Source organism: Neomonachus schauinslandi, chromosome 10 (assembly GCF_002201575.2).
Source record: "Neomonachus schauinslandi chromosome 10, ASM220157v2, whole genome shotgun sequence".
Taxonomy (NCBI): Eukaryota; Metazoa; Chordata; class Mammalia; order Carnivora; family Phocidae; genus Neomonachus; species Neomonachus schauinslandi.
This window is the reverse complement of record NC_058412.1, coordinates 114,927,062-114,952,711: the sequence shown is the minus strand read 5'-3', so window position 1 is coordinate 114,952,711 and position 25,650 is coordinate 114,927,062. Positions and strand designations below refer to the sequence as shown.

General features: G+C 46.2%; 1 protein-coding gene across 1 annotated transcript; it reads left to right on the top strand.

Moving 5' to 3' along the window:
* Window positions 1-8,276: 8,276 nt before the first annotated feature.
* GDF5 (growth differentiation factor 5) lies at window positions 8,277-11,963 on the top strand. The gene is made up of 2 exons (XM_021689223.1): window positions 8,277-8,901; window positions 11,089-11,963. The coding sequence occupies exons 1-2, from the start codon at window positions 8,277-8,279 to the stop codon at window positions 11,961-11,963; spliced, it is 1,500 nt and encodes a 499-aa protein (XP_021544898.1).
* The last annotated feature ends 13,687 nt before the right edge of the window (window positions 11,964-25,650 follow it).

The window sequence follows — 25,650 nt, the reverse complement described above, 5'->3', positions numbered from 1 at the left end:
GATCTACCTCCTGCCTGGGAAATCTAGCAACAAGAGACAAGCCTGATAACTGCTTTGGTGGCAGACCCAGGAGAGTGCTGCTATGTTGGAGTTGGCCTGCTCTCCCAGAATTTGTCAGAGAATGTTTTGTTTTTTGGGTGTGGGGGCAGAAAGAGAGAAAGAGAATCTTAAAGCAGGCTCCACTCCCGGCATGGAGCCAACTTGGGGCTCAGTCTTACAACCCTGAGATCATGACCTGAGCCAAAATAAAGAGTTGGCTGCTTAACCGACTGAGCCACCCAGGCACCCAGGAAATGTTTTCTGTAGGCCGGATGGGGGCTAAGTGAGAGAAAGCTTGCATAGGCCCATCCTGGGTCCTGTTCAGGAAGGCCTCCTAGAGGGGAAAAGAGATCCCAGAAGTAAGAAGACAAATGACCACTGGCAACAGAGATGCACCTACTATGTGCCAAATCCTGAGCCAGACACTGGAAGAGACCCAAAGATCAGTAACACATGGACCCTGCCTAGAGCTTCAGTTCACAGACTCACATGGGAGGCAGGAAAATACACACATGTTTCGTATACACAGTGTGATAAATTTTATAAAGAGGGAGTCACTGGCTTCAGAGAGGTAGGGATGCTGTAACCTGATTGTGAAGGGTAAATCTGCTGAGCAGAGAAAGGCAGGAAGGGCGTTCCAAGCAATGTGCACGGCACAGTGGTGTACAGAAGACTAGGATGTTTGCCGAATGCCGGGGATTTCCTCCTGGCACTCCTCTTGCTGATTCTGCCACTCAGTTGGATTGTATGAATTTTCTTGGACTGGGGAATTGGACAATAATACAGACCCTTTCATCTGCTGGCTATTTTCCCCCTGCTCCTGTCCCTGCCTCAGGGGGCAGGTCTCATTCTAGTCCTGGCCCCTTCTTACAAAGTCAAACTCTAAGTAATTAACTCATCCACGCTTGACATCTCTTGAAGTGGGTGGCATCTTTTCATCACTGTTCCGGACTTGGGCAGTAAAGGATGCTTGGTGACAGCTCCCACAGGACCAGGTCCTCTCCTTCTTCAAAAAAAATGAGCCCTTAATTATATTTTAACCTGAGATTTTACCTGCTACCTCATGTGTCACAGCAGCTAAGCTCTAAGATTCCAGACAGGAATCAGGGGGAGGAACATGGTGGAAAGAGCACTGGGCTTGGAGGCAGACACACTCACCTGGGGCTGAATGAGTGGCTCTGCCTTGTGTCCTTGAGCAACCAACCCCTGAGACCCCTCTCCGAGCCTCAGATCCCTCAGCAGCAAAATGGGGATAATAATACTTACCTATTAGAATTTTATGTGCAGGGCGCCTGGGTGGCTCAGATGGTTAAGCGTCTGCCTTCGGCTCAGGTTGTGATCCCAGGGTCCTGGGATCGAGTCCCGCATCAGGGAGCCCGCTTCTCCCTCTGCCTCTCTCTCTGTCTCTTACGAATGAATAAATACAATCTTAAAAAAAAAAAAGAATTTTATGTGCAATGTGGGAGGTAAAATGAGATGAAGTAGAAGAAGTCTAGCAAGAAGCTGAGCTTTCTGAGTTCAAGAATGACAATAAGGTTTCCAGGTCCCAAATATTAACAGTGGTTACCTCTAGGGAAGGAGACTGGGGAGCAGTGCAAGGGGACTGTCTCTTTTAATTAAAAAGCTTTGGTATTGTTTGAACTTTTTTTTTTTTTTACAATGAGCATGAGTTAATTTGTAATTAGAATATACTCAGTATGGGTATCATACTTCAATAAAAAGTTTTTAAGGGGTGTCTGGGCGGCTCAGTCAGTTAAGCGTCTGCCTTCAGCTCAGGTCATGATCCCAGGGTCCTGGGATGGAGTCCCGCTTTGGGCTCCCTGCTCCGTGGGGAGCCTGCTTCTCCCTCTGCCTGCCGCTCCCCCTGCTTGTGTTCTCTCTCTCTGTGCCAAATAAATAAATAAAATATATTTTTTAAAGTGTTTAAAAATACCTCATATTGCATAGAAAGTTATCCAGGAGACTGATAAGAGCGGTTGCTTCCGCAAAAGACTGGAAGAACTGGGTCTTTCTGTGTATTCCTTTGTACTGTTTAACTTTTTTGTCATCACAAATTTGTATTATTTCTTTGATACGTGTAATTTTTTTTTAAGATTTTATTTATTTATTTGACAGAGAGAGTGAGAGAACACAAGCAGGGGGAGCAGTAGAAGGAGAGGGAGAAACAGGCTCCCGGTGGAGCAGGGAGCCCGATGCGGAGCTCGAAACCAGGACCCTGGGATCATGACCTGAGCTGAAGGCAGACGCTTAATCATCTGAGCCACCCAGGCGCCCCTGATATGTGTAATTTTTTAAAGGGTTTTTAAGTTACTTTTAAAACAAAAATATTTGAAATAAAGAATAAGTGAAAAATGTATGGTTACTTTGTTCCTGCGCTACACCTGCAACAGACAGAAACACACATACACCCACACACAGTTTCCAGATTATATGGTGTGGGATGGATGGACCTAGGACAGAAGGCCCTGGCTCTGACAAGGTGCAGTTCCCGAGGAGCTCAGCTGGGGGAGCCATTGAGAGCTCACTAGGGGAGAGTCCCGAGGAGTGGCAGCTCCTGGGAAGTTTAAACAACACAAACCAGAAAGATGTTTGGGGGAAGGCTTATGTGGCTCTGCTCTTGCGGGGCTCTCTGGGCTCCCTTGATGGGAACGGGCCAGGCTCCACAGATCAGAAGAAACACAGAGGGAGCGTCACGGACTCTGGGCCCTCTTCCCAGCCAAACCCTAACATGTAGGGTGATACCAGGAAAGATCAACCTTCTTTTTTGTGGGAAGAGCACTTGATTCAGAGTCCTGTGTCTGTGTTGAGTCCTGCCTCTATCATTTCTAACTATGTGATCTTGTGGCAGTCACTTCGCTTCTCTGAGACTCAATTTCCTCATTTGTGAACAAGGATAGCATATTAACAATTGTATCCTTTTTTTTTTAAACTATAATTTATGGAGCACCTTACTGTATGCTGGTCACTGAAAGAAAGGTGCTTTACATATGTAAATACAATTTAGTTCTTAGAAGAAGATATTTTGGGGGCATCTGGGTGGCTCTGTCGGTTAAGCGGCTGCCTTCGGCTCATCGGATAAATCGGCCTTCCTGCTCATCGGAGTCTGCTTCTCCCTCTCCCTCTGACCCTCCCCCCTCTGTGCTCTCTCTCCCTATCTCTTTCTCTCTCAAATATATAAATAAAATCTTTAAAAATAAATAAATAAATGAAGATATTTTTATCCTAATTTTATAGGTAAAGAAACAGGTTCAGAGAAGTGACTTTTTATTAAGTAATCTCTATGCCCAATGTGGGACTCAAACTCACAACCCCAAGATCAAGAGTTGTATGCTCTACTGACTGAGCCAGCCAGGTGCCCTTGGAAGTGAATTTTTAAAAAAATACAGATAAGGGGTGCCTGGGTGGCTCAGTCAGTTAAGTGTCTGCCTTTGGCTTGGGTGATGATCCCGGGGTCCTGGGATTGAGCCCCCACATCAGGCTCTCTGCTCAGCGGGGAGTCTGCTTCTCCTTCTCTCTCATCTCCTCGCCCTTGCTTGTGCTCTCTCTCTCAAATAAATAAATAAATAAATAATCTTTTAAAAAATTTTTAAAAATATAGATGATAGGTAACATTTATGTACTGCTTACTATGCATGAGACACTGTTCTAAGAATTTACAACAACAATTGATAACAATTCCATGAGGTAGGTGTATTATTATTATTCTCATTTTATATAGGAGGAAACTGAGGCCCAGAGAGATTAAATTAACCTAAGGTTACACAGGTAGTGAATTGGGGAGCCAGGAATTAAAAGTAGGTAGCCTGGCTCTTAATCATGTTACAAATCAGACTTTCCTTCTCAAAACTCTCCACTGGGTTTCCCACCACACTAAAGATAAAACCCAACGTCCTTTCTCTGGCTTGCAAGGCCATACTTGAAGTGGTCCTGGCATGATCTGACCTCATCTCCTATCACTCTTCCCCTTGCTCACTCTGCTTCGGCCATACCAACTTCTCTTGGTTTGTAGATATGCGGAGCACATTCCTGCCTCAGGGCGTTTGCATTTGCCGTTCCTTCCACCTGGAATGATCATCCTCCAGACCTTTGCATGGCTCATTCCTTCACTACATCCAGATCTCTGCTCAAACTTCACTCCTTCAAAAAGACGTTCCTATCTAAAACAGACATTCCTTTGACCCTACTTAACTTTTCTTCACAGCATCTAGAATTCTCTGAAATTGTGCATTTCTTTGCTGGTGTGTCTGTCTCTTCCACCAGGATGCGAGGACAGACTTGGTTGTCTGCTAGATACCCAGTGGTTAGGTGTGCGACCCATCACAATGGTAGGCACCCAATATACAGTTGCTGAATAATGAAGTACATAAATGAATGAATATCCACAGGCGCCCAGTTGGTTAGAGGCCAGGCAGGACGTAAGCTGAGGCTGGAGGCTCTGCTGTTAGCCACTGTGCTGTGCCGGACCGGCTCTGAGAGATCCCAGGAGGTTCCGATAGCATCATGGATGTGAAACCACTGTGAGAACTGCTAAGTGCCTGAAAAAAGCAAAGGATTATTATGATGATTACGCAGTTCACTGTTTGCCCATCTGCGAAATGGGGATAATAATACTCTGGCCCACCAACTTTAAGAGGATGTTTTGTGGCCTGCCAATGAGATAGTGGATGGGGAAACATATAGAAGTTAAAGGCTCTGCATGGCAGAAGGGACTGGAAGATTATTTCCGTGCCGGTGGCTTCCCAACGCTCCCATCCTCTACCTCGAGTTTGACATTAATATTGCTGACAGGAGTGGGGGAGGTAGGGGGACATGGGGGACCAAGGGACTCTGCGTCCCAGTAATTAAACATGTTGGGACTGAAGCATTGCCAGCGGCAGCATCTGGTTGCAATTACCAGAGGGGACTGAAGTGATTAGTCACCTTTATAGTGAGAGCCAGGTCGGTCCCCTGGGCTCCTCCCTGGAGAGGACCTTCTCAGCAAGCTCAGAGTCCCCTTTCCCTGCTCTCATCCCATTTCTGGAGTTCCCTGATCCCCAAACAATAGTCCTTGCTCTGAGACTCCTTCCTGTCCCCCTGAAGTCCCAGGACATTGGGTGAGACCTTGACTGAAAGCCAAGAATACCAGAATCACCTCCACCACCCTTTTACTTCTTCTTGTGTTTCTACAGGCCAGGTTAGGATTCTTTGGCACAAAATGTGTCAAAGCAGGAATTCAGCTTAAAAAGTAATTTAACCTTTCTGAACTTCTATTTCTTCATCTGCAAAATGCAGATATCAGGAGCACCATCTTCATGAGATTATTGTGAAGATAAATAAGGTAAAAAGTACAGTGGACTACAAGGGCTAGAGTCTAGTTTATTTGACTACCTGCAGAATAAATAGTATCTGTTATGAATATTTGTCAGGTGCTAGGCTAACACCTGTTATGATTCATTTAATTGAATCCCCACAAACACCCTATGAGGTAAGTACTGTCATGATCCTTGTTCAGAGTCCCAGAGAGGGTTGGAGGCTTCTAAAAATCACGCAATGCACTAAAGCATCTAGCAGAACCAGGATGCCAAACCAATTTGCCTCCAGGGGCCCTTACTCCTTATCAAACCATGTGCTGGGACATCTTCGTTGTTTGACTCATTCATCCCTTCATTTATTCACCCAGTCAAGCTTACAAAGTGCCTGAAAAGTGGCAAGACAGAATCCCTTCTTTTAAGGAACTCAAAAGAGTCCAGCAGGGAAGTCGTGATAGGTCCATAAGTAATTACACCTTGAAGTAGAAAATTATGGCTTTTGTATATAAGGGCCAGTTAGAGATTTATTCATCCATATCACACACACTGAGAATCTGCTATGTGCTGGACCCCGTGCCCAGCACTGGGAATAAGTGAGAGGTAAATATGGTACAGTCTAGTCATCATCTAATGGGGGAGACAGAAATTTAAATAAATTATTGCAGTTGTTAGGGATTAAGTTATGATTTTAAAAACATGAAAAAAAGTACATACACAGAGTAGAAGAGATGAACTGTGTTCAAAACAGGGGGAGAGGCAGAACTGGGTAAGCTCTGAGCTGGCAAAGCGGGAGGGAGCACAGAAGATGTGTGATGGCGATTCAGGAGTGCATATTTTCTGGTGAATGGGGGAAGGCTTCATGGAAGAGAGGGCACATGAGCTGGCACTTTTCAATAGGTAGGTTTTAGAGAGGGGAGCATTGGAATAGAGAGATCCTGGACGCCTGGAAGCCAGTTACCAGGTAATTATAGTAGGACAGGTGGTGAGGACCTAGATAGTGAGGCAGTGGGGGATGGAGAAGAGGGAGGAATGTCAGAGATGACTGCTTCAGTGTGGACAAGTCAAAGGGAAGCCAAGTATTGTGAATCTGTGCAACTGGGGGGGATAGTAATGAATTCAGCTCTTTCTTAAAGCTCCCCCAAAGAGTGCCTGATGGTGCCTTGGTCATTTGAGATGGGGAGGTGGGGCCCCACGGGGTATTCTGGCCCAGGAGCACCACAGGAAGCTTGAAATGGCCAAGTTATGCTGCTGTGCTCTGAAGATCAGCGAGATCTGGGAGCATCACCATGAAAAGACTGGTCAGGCTCCTGGACACCCCAGCCCAGTTTCATCTTTCATTCATCACACATTCGCTGAGCTTCTACTCTGTGCCAGGTCATGCTGGGAAACCAATCTGGTGACCTTAGAGTGAGAACAGATCTCCATTAAGCAGGCTCAAAGGATCTCAGATTAAGAGGGAAGCTTTCCTGATTACTCCTTCTACACTACTTCTTACGGTGTGACAAGTGTTAAGGGCGACAGGTACAAGAAAGGGTAGTTGGTTCTGTCTGGGGATGAGGGCAGGCTTCCCAGAGGAGGTGAATTTTCAACTGAAGCTCTCAGGATGGGCAGGCTTCTTCCGGTTGTGGGAGTTGATGTTTCAGGTGAAGGGAACAGCTTTCCCCCTGAGTTCTGCTGAAATTCAGACTTCTTCCAGAGCTACCAGAAAAACATCCAGTGGGAAATCATTTCTCCAGCCTCCTGCAGGGGCCGCTGCTGCCCCAGGCTGAGGCTGCCACCTCCGGACTCAGCCGGTCCTTCCCAACAAAACTCGGGAGTCTGTCTTTGCTGGGGTAGTAGTGAGGTAGACCCTGGACCTGCCTCCATTGAAGGCGTGGGCTCGGGGGTGGCAGTGCCCCCTGAAGCCTGAAGAAATCATCTGAGCTCCGTCAGTGGCACTTGGGGGGAGGGGTGTAGTGGGTACAGATATTTTTCTGTCTCTGGGTCACCACAAGTTTATTAAAATAAAAGCAACTGTGGGTAAATGCTGCCATCTGTTCTGCCACCCCCCCCAACAACAAATCAGGCCCCAGACTAGACGCAGGAGTTGAAACTGCTTTAAAACACCCCAAGGACTTAACTGAAAACCCACACTCCCCATGCTTCTGGGGCTTAAGATCTTGAGCTCATTCCTCAGTATCTCTCCTCAGGAAGGTGGGGTGGGCTGCCCCTGGAGGTGGAGGTGAAGACCCCTAGTCTGCTCCACGGACTGAGAGGCCCCCTAAGCCCAGAGCCCTGCCGCGGGGCTCTGTGCCAAGAGCCCCCGTGAGCCATGGCCTCGAAAGGGCAGCGGCGATTTTTTTCACATAAATATATCGCACTTAAATGAGTTTAGACAGCATGACATCAGAGAGTAATTAAATTAGTTTGGGTTGGAATTCCGTTTCCAATTCCTGAGTTCAGGTTTGTAAAAGATTTTTCTGAGCACCTGCAGGCGTGTGTGTGTGTGTGTGTGTGTGTGTGTGTGTGTGTGTGTGTGAAGTATTTTCACTGGAAAGGATTCAAAACTTAAAAAAAAAAAAAAACTGGAGCACACAGGCAGCATTACGCCATTCTTCCTTCTTGGAAAAATCCCTCAGCCTTATACAAGCCTCCTTCAAGCCCTCAGTCAGTTGTGCAGGAGAAAGGGGGCGGTCGGCTTTCTCCTTTCAAGAACGAGTTATTTTCAGCTGCTGACTAGAGACGGTGCACGTCTGGATACGAGAGCATTTCCACTATGGGACTGGATACAAACACACGCCCGGCAGACTTAAAGAGTCTCAGACTGAGGAGAAAGCCTTTCCTTCTGCTGCTCCCGCTGCTGCTGCTGCTTTTGAGGGTCCACTCGGTTCATGGTTTTTCCTGCCAAACCAGAGGCACCTTCGCTGCTGCTGCCCTTCTCTCTGGTGTCATTCAGCGGCTGGCCAGAGGATGAGACTCCCCAAACTCCTCACTTTCTTGCTTTGGCACCTGGCTTGGCTGGACCTGGAATTCATCTGCACTGTGTTGGGTGCCCCTGACTTGGGCCAGAGACCCCAGGGGGCCAGGCCAGGCTTGGCCAAAGCAGAAGCCAAGGAGAGGCCCCCTCTGGCCCGGAGCATCTTCAGGCCGGGGGGTCACAGCTATGGTGGGGGGGCCGCCAGTGCCAGGGCAAAGGGGGGCACCGGGCAGACAGGAGGCCTGACACAGCCCAAGAAGGATGAACCCAAAAAGCTGCCCCCCAGATCGGGTGGCCCTGAACCCAAGCCAGGACACCCTTCCCAGACAAGGCAGGCAGCAACGCGGACGGTGACCCCAAAAGGACAGCTTCCCGGGGGTAAGGCACCTCCAAAGGCAGGATCTGTCCCCAGCCCCTTCCTGCTGAAGAAGGCCAGGGAGACGGGGCCCCCTCAAGAGCCCAAGGAGCCGTTCCGCCCGCCCCCCATCACGCCCCATGAATACATGCTCTCGCTGTACAGGACGCTGTCTGATGCTGACAGAAAGGGAGGCAACAGCAGCGTGAAGTTGGAGGCTGGCCTGGCCAACACCATCACCAGCTTTATTGACAAAGGGCAAGGTGAGGGGGTGGGGTGGCAGGGGCACGGCTGAGAGGGAGGGGCATCTGCATGGGCGGAGGGGCCTTTCAGAGCCCCGACACTGCACCGGTGGGAGGTAGTGTGTGCATCGGCCTGGAGTGGTATCTGGGACTTACCTCCCACGTTCCCGGTCCCAGGCTGCTGGCGCGTCAGAGCCAATTCTTGCAAGGTGCACAGGGGGTTACTGAGCCTGGAGAGGAGACAAGACCTGCCAGGTGGTGGCAGAGTTGGGGACCATACTTTAAGACTCTTACCAGGCCATGCTCTGTTCTGAGGTGGGTTGGCCAGACTTTCCAGGCTCCAGAGGTTTGTAGGTTTTCTCAGATGGCAGAGAGAGAAATTAATCGCTAGATTCCCGTGGTTCTGCAAATTTGCCTTCAGGCTAGGGCCAGAGGAGGCAGGATGGGTGAAGACAGTAAATGGGGCATCTTGGAGTCGTGGGATGACATTTAAAAGTATGGTGTGGGGGTGGGGGGCTGGGGGGTGGCAGACTTAGCAGCAGCAGGGCAGAAATCCTCAGACAAGGGGACTAACTCACAATGTGACCTTAAGAGAGTCCCTTTTCCCTGTGGGGTCTCGGTTTCCCCATCTGCACAACTCTATGGCGGTTGGGCCGGGGGATTTCTGAGAGTCCTTCAAAAATGAACACTTTATATCCTGTCCTAAACACAGATCATTTTTACTGTCAACCCGGGAGGGAGGGTAGCCATTCCCCTCACCTCACCCTATGCTCACCTAGCGCTACTGTTTTGACTTTTCCCTCCCCACTTGCTGTGTGATCTCAGCAAGTCGCTTCCCCTCTCAGGGCCTCAGTTTCTCTGTAAGTGTGAAGAGGGAGATGGATTACTCATTGCCAGGGTTGCCTGCAGCTCTTACGCTCTGGTTCCGTGAGGCTTGGGACTTCGGCTGGCAGGGTGGGGGAGGGGGCGGAGATGGGGAGAGGCTCCTCATTAGAGCTGGCCCGTGGGGGCATGACATGGTGGGAGGAACCAGGAGGCGGCAGGTCTGGCTGGGGTGGGGGAGGTGGCCTGGCTGCCTGCCCAGCCAGGGAAAGCTGTGACCCCTTGGGGGCTCATAAAATAAGTCCTTGTGCCCCCCAGCTCTAAGGGAGCTTGCAGAGGGGGAGATGGGGAGTTTAAAGGCCTAATTAGTCACCTTCTAGAGCAACGTATGAATGCTTCCCAATGGCAAATTGGTATTTAAGAAGGAGGGTATGCTGATTTGGACACACTACAGAGTTTCTCACACACACACAGCCTTATATTTATACACGCATGCTGAATCACACGCACATGTACACATGTGAACACACACCTTCTTACATGTCCACACAGAATCGTCTTGCATGCACACGCACATATACATATCTTTCAAATATTGACGCAAGCACAATCATACACGCACGTCACTCATTATACTTTACCTTTCTTATTCACATATAAGCCCGTTATTCACATATACGCACGCACGCACACACACACACGCGCTCATACACGCAGCAGGATAAGACATGTACACAACAAAATCATCAGACTAGGAAGCCGGGGAAATTGGATTGTAGCTTTATCGTTAACTATCTGTGTGAACTTACACAAGTCACTTGCCCTCTCTGTGCCTCATCTGTAGAATGGGAACACCAAGTTCTTCCTTAAGGTGGAGTGGGAGCAGCTCAGGATTGGGTATAAGATGTTCTACAGTAGAGTTCCAACTCTGCTTTTTCCTAGCTGGGTGATCTGGGGCAAGTCACCTAACTCCTCTGAGCCTCAGATTCCTCCTCTGGAAAAAATAGAGCTAATTATAATACCCACTCCACCTATCTCTCCAATGAAGATATCATATAAGATAATAGCTGGGGAGGGATAGCAAGAGGCAGTTCTAAGGCTGATGCATCTCTGATATGCATTGTCATTGACACAAACACCCGGAATCGTTCAAATCACCACAGCCACATCTACGGAAAAACAACCCTACTTGGTCTGCTGTTTAGGAAGCTCCCTTATTTTGAAAAAGGCTCTCAGTGGTTTGGGTCTTGGCCTCTGTCAGAGTAGGGGAGAGGTTAAAGAAAGCTGTCTCCAGAGGGGAGAGAGCTGTAGCCCTCCCCTGAGGCCCCGAGGTGGCTGGCTCTCTTGGTGAGGTTGCAGGGAATGACTTCTGGGTGTTCTCTCTAGATGACCGAGGTCCTGTGGTCAGAAAGCAGAGGTACGTGTTTGACATTAGTGCCCTGGAGAAGGACGGGCTGCTAGGGGCCGAACTGCGGATCTTGCGGAAGAAGCCCTCGGACACGGCCAAGCCAGTGGCCCCTGGCATCGGGCGGGCTGCCCAGCTGAAGCTGTCCAGCTGCCCCAGCGGCCGGCAGCCGGCAGCCTTGCTGGATGTGCGCTCCGTGCCAGGCCTGGACGGATCTGGCTGGGAGGTGTTCGACATCTGGAAGCTCTTCCGAAACTTTAAGAACTCGGCCCAACTGTGCTTGGAGCTGGAGGCCTGGGAACGGGGCCGGGCCGTGGACCTCCGTGGCCTGGGCTTTGACCGGGTGGCCAGGCAGGTCCACGAGAAGGCCCTGTTCCTGGTATTTGGCCGCACCAAGAAACGGGACCTGTTCTTTAATGAGATTAAGGCTCGCTCGGGTCAAGATGATAAGACGGTGTACGAGTACCTGTTCAGCCAGCGGCGAAAAAGGCGGGCCCCGCTGGCCACGCGCCAGGGCAAACGGCCCAGCAAGAACCCCAAGGCCCGCTGCAGTCGGAAGGCGCTGCATGTCAACTTCAAGGACATGGGCTGGGATGACTGGATCATCGCGCCCCTTGAGTACGAGGCCTTCCACTGCGAGGGGCTATGTGAGTTCCCCTTGCGCTCCCACCTGGAGCCCACGAACCACGCAGTCATCCAGACCCTGATGAACTCGATGGACCCTGAGTCCACACCACCAACCTGCTGCGTGCCCACACGACTGAGTCCCATCAGCATCCTCTTCATTGACTCCGCCAACAACGTGGTCTATAAACAGTATGAGGACATGGTCGTGGAGTCTTGTGGCTGCAGGTAGCAGCATTGGCCCTCTGTCTTCCTGGGTGGCACATCCCAGGATGCTGGTCGCAAGGGCCCGTCCCTGCACTCCCGAAATCAGAGAGATTGGGAGGCAGCACCCAGGAGCATCTACCCGGCCTGCGTGAAAGGGGTTTCCAACAGCCTTGCTCTTACTCTCTGAGTAGGACTGGGTTCAAGGTTCCTTTCTATCCACAAGTCCCTTTGTCTGAGGATTTCTGCCCTGCTGCTGCTCTGACTGGCAGAGACAGACCCAGGGAGACAGACTGAATGGGACTGAGACCCAGGAGACCTTGCTTTCCAATGAGACTCAGCCCTCAACCTCTCCTTACCTGGGCCTTTTTGGCTTCCGGACTCTCCAGGGAGGGCTCCCCTTGGGAGAGCCCACAGGTGCTGCCCTCTCCTTGAATCACCACTGTGCCTGGTGATTTCCTGCCCCTGGGACAGATGAGATGCTGATTGGGCAGGGGTGAGCTGGAGGGGGTGAGGGCTTGGGCCGGGGTGAGGAGTGTGAGGCTGTTAGACTGTTAGATGAAAATGTACATTGATGAGATAAAAAGCAAAACTGTTACTAAAACTGTGGCAAATTTCTTGTTTACTCCAGGGGACCCAGTGACCCCTCAAAGAATGACTGGCCCAGGGAAGGGAGGTGGGTTGCCTGAAGCAAAACAGGAGAGTACAGGCTGAGGAGGGCCAATGCTACCTCTAACCCCATTCCTGTTCCTTCCAACGGCCCGTTGGTCTGGAGCTCCGTCTGCTCCTCTGGGGCCTGGCAATAGACTTGACATTCCTTAGTCAAGCTTGTTGCCTCAGAAATGGATCCTTACATGGGAGGGACATTGGGAATTTCATTTCCTCTAAAATCATTCCCACTTCTTTCACCTATTTGCACCCCACGCCCCCCACATACTCACAGAATCAACTGGCCACCATTTAGAGGGCCTTTCCGTGGAGAACCTGGGCTGCCAGGGATCTCCTCCTCCCCTGTTGGGGCATCTTCTTCTTGCCACTGACCACTGTTCCTTGAATGATCTTGTCTGTGACCCTGCTACCCTCCAGTCTGGCACTTTTACCAGTCCTCCCTCCTCATCCATCACCTCCTACCCCTCACCCCAGCTCCAGAAACAGAGTTGGAGTCCCTCCCCTTTACATTATACGTTATGCAAATATATAACTACACATTAGATAAGTCACCTCCCCACTAGCCTTGGACAGACCAATGCCAGACACATCCTGACAATGGTTCCTGTTGGGGCTTGGCCCAGAGTAGATGCCCACTTCCCTTTATCCACTAGAATCCTTAGGGAGGGCATGAGGCACTAACGCTTAGAAGGGGAACAGAGCCCTCTGGTAGGGAAATTTGGACATGCAAGTCTTCATTCTAAGGGCTCAGGACCAGACTCTGCCTGGCTGAAGAGAGGGAGGACTAGGGGAAGGGAGTCTAGGCCTCTGCTTCCCACCCAGGGGGCCTCAACATTTTCCCCACCTCTCTCCAGCTGGGTCTTTGATTCCCAGGGCTCCTAGCCAAAGCTGTTTCAACAGTAGGGATGCCTGCCCAGCTATGGGCAGGTCTTGTGTCCCTTTCCTGTAGGCCTGAAACCTGGGTTGTCAGGACCTGAAACAAGAGCCCAGCACAGGGGGCAGCCTACCTTTGAGCTGCCTTTCTGGTTTGGAGGCCATTACCTGTCCCTGAGGGGCCAGCCTGCACCTGGAGCCTAGCCCTCCCTGGCCAGGCTTCGTTGTGTTTGGCCGGTGGCAGGCCTGTGAGCTCTGACAGTAAACAAAGGAGCTGCCACAGCAGACAGAGTTCTGGTGTGAGAGGGGAGAGCGGGCCTGGAGGCAGTGATGGGGAAGCCAACCAGGGGCCTGTGGACACAGGGAGAGCAGTGGAGAAGCAGGGGGGCTGGAAACTGAGGGGGGAGAGAGAGAGAGGCAGAGGATGAAGAGGTCACAGGTGGGGCTGACTCCTACACGCACTGATTTTCTGGGCCCTGTGTCCCTCCTTTCTTGGAAAGTCTGACAGCCTGGAGTGGCACCCTGCCTGAGCCCTGTCAGAGGGCTTCCTGTCATCTCAGCCCCCGTGCACTTCCTGCTGCAGACCTGGGCACTGCATTGACTGTTGTGGTCTGGCTTGGTACCTAGGAGCTTCCTCTCCCACCTCAACCTGCCCTAGAACTTGCTTTCACAAAAGAGCCACTCAGACTTCGTGCCCTCCCCCCTTTCCTCCCCAGACTATGGGGATCCAATCAGATCAGTGTGGGAAACAGCCCTTCTATCCTAACCATCCGGTCAGCTGCCTCCTTGGACAACGATCTCTACTGGGCATCCACTCCAGTCCCAATCGAAACAAGATGCGGACTTGTATGGAACACTTGTGTGCCAGAGGGCACAAGGCGTGTATCATTCTTCGGGGTTCACAGATGGGCTCTCCGCTGAGGTTCACAAACATGCTCACAGCTCTGAAGGGCTCAAAAGGCAACCCAGTTTCAAATTTCAGATCTGTCACTTAGAGTTAGAGGCCTTGGGCAAGTAACTTAATTCCATGAACCTTGGTTTCCTCATTTGTCGGGGTAGGGAGATGGAAATAAGGAGGGGGGAGGGGTAGACAATATGCCTATTTCATAGGGCTAACTGCGGATATGAAAGACACTCAACACAATGGCCAGCACAGCGGTGGCATTCAGTAAATATTAGTGGTTATCATTATTGTGTATCCAATAGTCCTGTGAAGCAGGCAGGGCAAAGGACTATTACCCTGCGCCCCGCCCCCCCCATTTTTATAGATGAGGAAGCTGACGTCCAGAGAAGTAATGCAGTTCTCCTGCGGGTCTTACATTCTTTGTACCATTCTTGCTACTTCTTTCAGATCCCCATGCCACTGACTCCGGTCCTGGCGAGTAGTCTAATTACCTTCCTAGGCCTTGCCTTCCTGCTCTTAAAAGTTTCTCCTTGGGGACACACATTATGTTCGTTTCTGGGGAGAAATAGCTAAGCATATAGGTTAGGGCAGGGAAGATGAGAGGCCCATAGGGGTGGAAAGAGGTGAGGCTCCTAGTGCTCTGATATCATCTCTTAGTCCCTTCCACATCCTTATGTCCCAGGGCCATACGAGGGAGACTCCGCTTTTCTAGGGTTTGGACACACAACCTTGGAAAACCTCTCAGACTTCACTCTGACCCCACAACTGGTTTTCTTGATCTGTGTATACATGTAAGGAAGCTGAGTAAGGAAGGGTGAGTCACATATGCTTGGGAGTCAGGCAGATCTGGATTCCAGTTCTGGTTCCACTGCTCTCCAGCTGAAACTCTCTAAGCCTTGGTTTCTCTGTCTGTAAAAGAGGGATAATAATATCAAATTTAATGGGCCTGGGATTTGGGAGAGGGGATATTTATTCATTCCATCAGCCTTCGATCCATTCATTCATTCGTTAATCAATAAATATTTATTGAGGGCTTACTATGGCTCAGACGCTGTGCTGAGGGTTGGGATAATAATAACAATCACAATTGTAAATGTTTATCAAGGGCTTATTATGTGCCAGGTACTGTGCTTAGCACTTTACCTGACTTCTCTTTTTTTTTTTTAAAGGATACCCTATCTTTTTTTTTTTTTATTTGACAGAGAGATAGAGAGCACAAGTAGGCAGAGCGGCAGGCAGAGGGAAAGGGAGAAGCAAGCTCTCTGCTGAGCAGGGAGCCCGATGCGGGGCTCGATCCCAGGACCCTGGGATCATGACCTGAGCCGAAGGCAACCGCCCAACTGACTGAGCCACCCAGGCGCCCCTACCTGACTTCTCTTATCTTGCAACGACCACGTCCTCAAGTTCCATGCATGAGTGAAAGAGAAAATAAAGACCCCAAAGGATGCTAGGATGATAATATAATAGGCTGAATCAAAGGAGATGAGATAAAGGGGAAAAGTCAAATTGTCCATCAGAATGCATGAAACCAACCATACAAGTATGGCATGTAAAACAATGAGATTTCACATGACTTCAGATGGGGAAGAGATAGTATTACAAGTGGCTGTGAACTGAATTGAATCAACTGAATATAATGTGGGTACCTAAATACAAACATTAAGCATGGGCTTCATTAATAGACATGTAGTGTACAAACCCAAGGAAGTTGAGGTTCTGCTCTGTTAGGCAGGACTTGGGGAGCATTGGGGTGGACAGAGTAATGGAGAAACAAAGTCAAGGGTGAATCCTGTGGTGTTTTTTTTTCCCCCTCTGGCAACTGGGTAGAAGGTGTGCCATTCGAGAACAACGATGAAAGAGAACACAGAAGGAGGAACACATTTTGAGAGGAAGATGATGAGGTCAGATTATACATGTCAGGTTTGGAGAACTTTTTTTTTTTTTTTTTAAGATTTTATTTATTTATTTGACAGAGAGAGAGCACACAAGCAGGGGGAGCGGCAGGCAGAGGGAGAGGGAGATGCAGGTTTCTTGCTGAGTGGGGAGCCAGATGTGGGGCTCCATCCCAGGACCCTGGGATCATGACCTGAGCTGAAGGCAGACGTTTAACTGACTGAGCCACCCAGGTGCCCTGAAGAACTCTTAAGAGATTAACTTTAAATGGGAAAAGCAGGAATTCTTTCATGAAACGATAAGAAGGAAGGATACACACATATGATAAAAGCAGATTTGTTGGTTGAGTGGTGGGAAGTCAAGTTTCATTCTGATGGCTTCTAATTTCTCTTTTCTCCGTGAAGTAGGAGTTGAGGCCATCTGTTCAGAGACAGTAGGAAGGGGTCAGAGTCAAGGTTTGAGGAATGTAGAAAAGGCTCCTGTTATGGGTTTAATTTAAGCGCTGACCCTCATACCTGTGAATATGACCGTATTTGGCAAAAGGGTCTTTGCAGATGTAATCAAATTAAGATAAGGTCATTAGGCTGGGCCCTCATGCAATATGACTGGAGTCTTTAGAAAAGAAGAGACACAGACAGGCAGATAGGGAGAAGATCATGAAATGACAGACGAAGAGATTGGAGTTATGCAGTTGTAAACCAAGAAACACCAAGGATTGCTGGCAACTGCCAGAGCTAGGAAAAAGCAAGAAAAGATCCTCCCCTAGAGCCTTCAGATAGAGCATGGTCCTGCCAACACCTTGATTTTGGACTTCTAGCCTCTAGAACTATGAAACAATACATTTCCATTGTTTTAAACCACCTGGTTTGTGTTCTATTGTTGTTGTTGTTATGGTAGCCTTATGAAATTAATGCAGTTATAAATAGCAATCCTAGAGAAAGCAAGCTGAGTTGAGCATAATAGAGGTGGGATAACCATATTTGGTGGTACTTGCATGATTTTCTTCAGTAGTAATCAATAATCTGGTTGCAGGCATGGAATACATGAACAATTACAGGGTTGGAGTTTTTTTAGATGGACAGGATAGAAAGACGATTGAACAAGGGAGTTAATATTGGTAAGAGAACAATTGAAGTGATAGACCATTCGGTCTGAGCTAGATAGAAGAAGTATAGAGAGGAGAGGGTTGACAAACTATAAAGAGAAGAGATAAAAAGCCTGGAGGTCTCAATGGGGTAGAACAACAGGTGTACTAGGAGTAATAAATGAAAGCTAGAAGAATAGGATGGTAAGAACACAGAATGGCATAAATTAAAAATTTCAGAATTAAAACAATTCCAGTAATAAAGTCCAGGAATTGGCCATGGGAGGGGGTGGCTGAACACGTCATAGAAATGGAACCATAATCATACAATATGTAGCCTCTTGTGACTTCTTTCACTTAGCATGTTTCCCAGGGTCATCCATATTGCAGCTCTTTTTTTTTTTTTAAGGTTTATTTATTTATTTATTTGACAGAGAGAGAGAGACAGCGAGAGAGGGAACACAAGCAGGGAGAGTGGGAGAGGGAGAAGCAGGCTTCCCGAGGAGCAGGGAGCCTGATGCGGGGCTCAACCCCAGGACTCTGGGATCATGACCTGAGCCGAAGGTAGACACTTAATGACTGAGCCACCTCGGTGCCCCCATATTGTAGCTCTTATCAGTAGTTCATTCCTGTTTATTGTTGAATAACAATCCATTTTTTCAAAATGCTGTATTTTATTTATCCATTCATCAGTTGATGAACATTTAGATTGTTTTCACCTTTTATATGCTATTGTGAATAATGCAGTGATGAACATTCCTATACAAGTTTTTGTGTGGACATATGTTTTAATTTTGACCTAGGAATAGAATTAATGGGTCATATGGTAATTCCGTTTTCATTCTGAGGAACAGCCAGACTCTTCCAGAATAGCTGTACTATTTTACATTTCCATCACTAATGTATGAGGGATCAAGTTTTTCCACATCATTGCTAGCACTTTGTATTGTATGTTTGCCTGAAAATAGCCGTGTAGTGGATGTGTGAAGTGATATCTCATTGTGTGTGCATGTGTGTGTATGTGTATGTGTGTGTATGTATGTTTGTAGTTCCCTAATGACCACTGATGTTGATCATCTTTCCATTAGCTTATTGGCCATTTGTAGATCTTCTTTGGAGAAATTTCTATTCAAATCCTTTGCCCATTTTTAATTGGGTGTTTGTTTTTTTATTATTGTTGTAAAGTCGTAAAGTTTTTTTTTTTTTATATTCTGGGTACAAGTCCCTTATCTGATATACGATTTGCAAATATTTTCTCCCATTCTGTATCTTTTTACTTTCCTGATGGTATTTTTTTCAATGCAAAAGTTTAAATTTTTATGTAGTCCAATTTTTCTTTTGTTATCTGTGCTTTTGGTGTTGTATCTAAGAAGTTTTTATCTAACACAAGGTCATGAAGATTTACTTCTTATGTTTTTTTTTTCCCTAAGAGTTTTATAGTTTAGCTTCTACATTTAGGTCTATGATCTATTTTGAATTAATTTTCCATATGGTGTGAGATAGGAGTCCAACTTCATTCTTTTGCATTTTTTTAAAATTTTATTTTATTATTATTTTTTAAGATTTTATTTATTTAATTGACAGAGAGAGACACAGCGAGAGAGGGACACAGCAGGGGGACTGGGAGAGGGAGAAGCAGGCTTCCCGCAGAGCAGGGAGCCCGATGCGGGGCTCGATCCCAGGACCCTAGGATCATGACCTGAGCCGAAGGCAGACGCTTAACGACTGAGCCACCCAGGTGCCCCTATTTTATTTTATTTTTTTTAAAAGATTTTATTTATTTATTTGACAGAGAGAGACAGCGAGTGAGGGAACACAAGCAGGGGGAGTGGGAGAGGGAGAAGCAGGCTTCCCGCTGAGCAGGGAGCCCATGAGGGGCTCGATCCTAGGACTCTGGGATCATGACCTGAGCTGAAGTCAGCCGCTTAACCGACTGAGCCACCCAGGTGCCCCTGCATTGTTTTTTTAAAAAAATTGTGAATATGTATTGTACCTACCCACCCCCAACTGTAACACTGTTGAGGGCAAGGACCAAGTTCTAGTTCTTGTATTTTCCATAAAACTAATGAGTAAATTTTTTTGCAGAATAAGATTTGGAGATGAATGCTTTTATTTCAATTTTATTTTATTTTATTTTATTTTTTAAAGATTTATTTATTTATTTTAAGAGAGAAAGAGTGTGTGAGCAAGTGGGGAGAGGGGCAGAGGGAGAGAATCCTCAAGCAGACTCCTGGCTGAGTGTGGAGCCCCGACGTGGAGCTCCATCTCACCACCCATGAGATCATGACCTGAGCCAAAATCAAGAGTTGGATGCTCAACCAACTGAGCCACCCAGGTGCTCTTATTTTATTTATTTATTTGTTAAAGATTTATTTATCATTTTAGAGAGAGAGGGGGAGACTGAGAGTGGGACGGTGAGGGGCAGAGAGAGGGAGAGAGACAATCTTTTTTTTTCTTCAAGGTTTTATTTATTTTTACGAGAGAGAGAGAGAGAGAGAAAGAGAGAGTACAAGCAAGGGGAGTGGCAGGCAGAGGGAGAGGGAGAATCAGACTCCCCGCTGAGCAGGGAGCCTGAGTTAGGGCTTGATCCCATGATCCTGAGATCATGACCTGAGCCAAATCCAAGAGTCAGATGCTTAACCAAGTGAGCCACCCAAGCACCCCTATTTTATTTTATTTTTAAAGATTTTATTTTTAAGTAATCTCTATACCCAAGATGGGGCTCGAACTCACAACCCTGAGATCGAGTCACACGTTCTTCCAACTGAGCCAGCCAGGGGCTCCTATTTCAGTTTTAAAGGTAGTTATATAGATATGGTACAAACTTCAAACGAGACAAAAGGATACAGAGTGAAAAGTATGTCTACCCTCCATACCCAACCTCCTAGTCCTCCAGTTCTTTCTCACAATCAACAACCATGACCAATTTCTTGTGTATCTTCCCAATGATTTTTTTATACCTATATTAGCACACACTTGGAATCCAAAGTTTTTACCACAACCAATAATGTCCCCCAGGATCTGGCCTCTAGGGTCACCTTATCAACCTCATCCCCTACCAACCTCATCTCCTACTCTTCCTTATTCATTTGGCTCCAGCCATAATAATCTTTTTGCTCTTCCTTGGAAACACCAAACATTCTCCCATATTGGGACCTTTGCCCTGTTCTCTCTGCCTGACACGCTCTTTTCTGAGATATTTACATGGATCACTCTCTCCTTTCATTCACATTTCTGATCAAATTCAGTGAGGTTCTGCTTGACCATCCCATCTAAAATAATACCTTGCTCTATTACTTTTTATTCTTGTCCTGCTTAGTCTTTACCAATACCTGACATTAGATTATGTATATTTATTTGCCTGTTATCTCCTTTCACTGGACTATAAATTCCATGGGGGTAGGAACTTTTATTCTCTACTGTATTGTCAGCATCTAGATCTGAGCCTGGATCATGGTAAATGCTCAGCAAATACATTTCTTTAATGAATGACTGAATTTCAATGTGGAGCCTCTAAGGGGAAGCAGGGGAATCCTGAAGGGTAGAGGCAGTGTGGAGAAAGATGAAACATAAAGAGAGAGAGGGAGCTTTGGGAAAACAATGGAGATTATTGGGGCACTAGTTGATGACAAGCCTTGGCAGTGGAGAGAAGCTGAGCAGCCCTGGGGAGTTGAGACCAAAGAGCCAAGGGAGGAGCACTGTGAAGGGCCTTATGGAACCTGAAATCTCCATGGGTTCCAAGAAAGATAAACTTGTTTATAACCTTAGCCTGTTCCCAGAAAGTTCCTTCTACTTTCTGTCTTAACTGAAACCTGGCCTTCCTCTTTGAATATTATTTCTATGATTTTCCCTGTAGCCTTCCTTCTCTGGCATGGTGCTTGTCATTATTCTATACCCTGTGTGCATTAAGACTGGCAGTTAAAGACTTCAACTGCTTGCTCTCCAATACCACCTTCAATCCATTACCCCTCTACCTGCTGCTCCTTCACGGCTCATGCTATATGTTCATGCTACTTCCAAACTCATGGACACCCTATTAGACTTTGGCATCAGACATAGAATATGCTTCTTTATTCCAAATCCAGCCACCATCAGAGGCAACATAAATGTCTATATAGATGACTCTCCTAAAATGTGGGCCCTCAGTTCGTTGAAGGCCTGCCTCTACCCCAGGGATTTTTACCTCTCCTTTACTTTAGCTACTTTCTTAACAGCTTCTTCCTCTCTTTAAATCCTTCACCATACAGATTTCCTGGCCTATCACTCGAACCTTTTTCTTGACAATATCATCACTTTCTTTGTGCTGATGACATCCATTCCATGACCTGGAAAAACCATAATCCTTTATTAAATACAACTATCAGCTCTCTCCTCTGCTAATCCCAGGCTGGCAAATGATTTTGAAGAAAAAAAGAGGTAGATTGGTGCTATTAAAAGTTTTGCTCTTAAATGTACAGAATATTCATGGAAACACAGGTCATAGAAACAATAACAACAAAAAGGAAACAAATGTCTGTCAACTCTACCTTATGACAGAACAGCTATTAAAAGGACATGAACTGGATCTATACAGAGCAACATATATAGAATAAAAAAACAACTGTTGGGTGAAAAAAAGGAAGAAGCAAAATAAAACATAAGATTGTTGTCGCACACAAAAAAGAATGTTGTTAATTAAGTAAAAAAAAAAAAAGAGAAAAGAAGGAAAGAAAGAAAGAAAACCCACACCAACCAGAGTGATATATTTTCTGAGGGAGTATGTATATATATGTGAAAACATTACAAAATATCTAGAAGGAAGTTCAATTTTAGAGAGGGTAGAAGGAGTTGCGATGTAAGGTGCTGGTAAAAGAACTTTAGCTTTATCTGTAACATGCTAAGTTTTATTTATTTATTTTTAAGATTTTATTTGTTTATTTGACAGAGAGAGACACAGTGAGAGAGGGAATATAAGCAGGGGGAGTGGGAGAGAGAGAAGCAGGCTTCCCGAGGAGCAGGGAGCCCGATGCGGGACTCGATCCCAGGACCTGGGATCATGACCTGAGCCGAAGGCAGATGCTTAACCGACTGAACCACCCAGGCGCCCCACATAATAAGTTTTAGAAGAGAATGTGATCATATATCACCTTTTAATTTAAAATTAATTAATACATTAAAATTTAAAAAAATGAAGAGTTACCAACTTCAACTAGATCCTCCGTGTTTCAACTGGTCCCCTTTTTCTTTTGTTCTCTATGACACTTTAAATTTTCTCCACTCTTCTATAGTCTCATGCCATCTGCATTCCTCTGAATAGAAAATCTCTCCACCCTAGTTCACAGAGAAAATAGAAATCATCAGAAAGGAAATTAAATATTAATATTTTTATTCTCTTGTGCTCAACATCTTAGCTCATCATCTCTTGTGTGAATCCCTCTTATCTCTTTTTAATATGTGATGCAACTTGTCCTAAGGTACATGTAGGAGCACTACACCATTGTTTTTCAATATTACATATGTAAGCTATGGATTTGAAAGCAGAAAGCATCTTCACTTTGGCTTATAAAATCCTTTATATGGAAGATTGATGAGGTAAGTCTTTATATTCTGTATAAAAACAAAACTAAATTCATATATGAAAATCGTTAGTGTTTGGATACTATTAGCCTGCTAACTGGTCTTCCATCTTCATATTTTACCTTCTCTGATCCATTCTGTGTAGTTAACATCAGCTTTTTTTTAAATTTTATTTTATTATGTTATGTTAATCACCATACATCATTAGTTTTTTTTTTTTTTTTAAGATTTTATTTATTTATTTGACACAGAGAGAGAGACAGTGAGAGAGGGAACACAAGCAGGGGGAGTGGGAGAGGGAGAAGCAGGCTTCCCGTGGAGCAGGGAGCCCGATGTGGGGCTCGATCCCAGGACCCCGGGATCATGACCTGAGCCGAAGGCAGACGCTTAACCGACTGAACCACCCAGGCGCCCCACATCATTAGTTTTTGATGTAGTGTTCCGTGATTCATTGTTTGCGTATAACACCCAGTGCTCCATTCAATATGTGCCCTCTTTAATACCCATCACCAGGCTAACCCATCCCCCCACCCCCTCCCTTCTAGAACCCTCAGTTTGTTTCTCAGAGTCTATAGTCTCTCGTGGTTCGTCTCCCCCTCCGATTTCCCTCCCTTCATTTTTCCCTTCCTACTATCTTCTTCTTCTTTTTTTAACATATAATGTATTATTTGTTTCAGAGGTACAGGTCTGTGATTCATCAGTCTTACACAATTCATAGCGCTCACCATAGCACATACCCTCCCCAATGTCTATCACCCAGTCACCCCATCCCTCCCATCCCAACCACTCCAGCAACCCTCAATTTGTTTCCTGAGATTAAGAATTCCTCATATCAGTGAGATCATATGATACATGTCTTTCTCTGATTGGCTTAATTCGCCTAGTATAATACCCTCTAGTTCCATCCACGTTGTTACAAATGGCAAGATTTTGGGCTTTTTTTTTGATGGCTGCATAATATTCCATTGTATATATATATACCACATCTTCTTTATCCATTCATCTGTTGATGGACGTCTTGGCTCTTTCCATAGTTTGGCTATTGTGGACATTGCTGCTATAAACATTGGGGTGCACGTACCCCTTCGGATCCCTACATTTGTATCTTTGGGGTAAACACCCAGTAGTGCAATTGCTAGGTCGTAGGGTATCTCTATTTTCAACTTTTTGAGTTGAACAAACTCCATACTGTTTTTCAGAGTGGCTGCACCAGCTTGCATTCCCACCAGCATTGTAGGAGGGTTCCCCTTTCTCCGTATCCTCGCCAACATCTGTCATTTCCTGACTTGTTAATTTTAGCCATTCTGACTGGTGTGAGGTGGTATCTCATTGAGGTTTTGATTTGGAGTTCCCTGATGCCGAGCGATCAACATCAGCTTCTTCTTCTTTTTTTTTTTTAAAGATTTTATTTATTTATTTGACAGAGAGAGAGAGACAGTGAGAGAGGGAACACAAGCAGGGGGAGTGGGAGAGGGATAAGCAGGCTCCCCACTGAGCTGGGAGCCCGATGCGGTGCTTGATCCCAGGACCCTGGGATAATGACCTGAGCTGAAGGCAGATGCTTAACAACTGAGCCACCCAGGCACCTCATCAACATCAGCTTCTTAAACATGAGCCAGATAGCCCTCCCCTGCTTAATATCCTCTAATGGCTTCCAGCTATACTTAGAATAAAACACAGACTTCATCTAGTAGTTCTTGCATAATTTAGCTTCTGCCAATCTTAATTATTCTTTAAATTAATTCAATTAATTAATTCAGATTAATTAATTCTGAATTAATTAATTCAGATGCCACACTGGTTTTCTTTGGATTCTTTTTATTTTTTTTAAATTGAAGTATAGTCGACATACGCTGTTATATTGGTTTCAGGTGTACAACATTGTGACTCGACAACTCTATACATTACTCAGTGCTTACCGTAAGTGTAGTCACCATCTGTCACCACACAAAGTTATTGCAATATTATTGATTAAATCCCTATGATGTACTTTTCATCTCTGTGACTTATTTCATAACTGGGAGTTTGTACCTCTTAATTCCCTTCACCAATTTATCCATTCTCCCACCCCCCTCCCCTCTGGCAACCACCAGTTTTCTGTATTTATGAGACTGTTCCTGCTTTTTTGTTTATTTGTTTTGTTTTTAGATTCCACATATGAGTGAAATCATATGGTATTTCTTTTCTCTGTCAGACTTATTTCACTTAACATGATACTCCCTCGCTCAATCCATGTTGTCAAAAATGGCAAGATCTCATTCTTTTTTATGGCTGAGTAACATTTCGTTGTGTATATATACACCACATCTTCTTTATCCATTCATCTATGGATAGACACCTAAGTTGCTTCCATATGTTGGCTATCGTAAATAATGTTGCAATAAACATAGGGGTACACATATCTTTTTGAATTAGTGTTTTTGTTTTTGGGGTGTAAATACCCAATTCTTCTCTAACTACCCTAAATAAACTCTTATTCTTTCCCATTTCAGGACTCTTGCCCTCAAATCTTCTTTCCCTTTCTCACCCCCCAATACTTGCTGATAAAAATAGCATGTTCAGAGTCACTTCCCATGGCTAGCTCCTATTCATCCTTTGGGTCTCAACTTACATGCCACCTCCTCAGAGAGGCCTTACCTGGCCATATTATCTAAAGTGTAGTTTCCCATGTTATTCTCAAGTTTAGCTCTTTGTTGTTTCCTTCAAAGCACTTACCATATTTTTTTCATAATTTTT

Bases quoted from the DNA above. Each gene is read 5' to 3' on its own strand.
- GDF5 (XM_021689223.1), top strand. From the start codon at position 8,277: ATGAGACTCCCCAAACTCCTCACTTTCTTGCTTTGGCACCTGGCTTGG. The intron at 8,902-11,088 runs GTGAGGGGGTGG...TGTTCTCTCTAG, and splicing joins CTTTATTGACAAAGGGCAAG to ATGACCGAGGTCCTGTGGTC.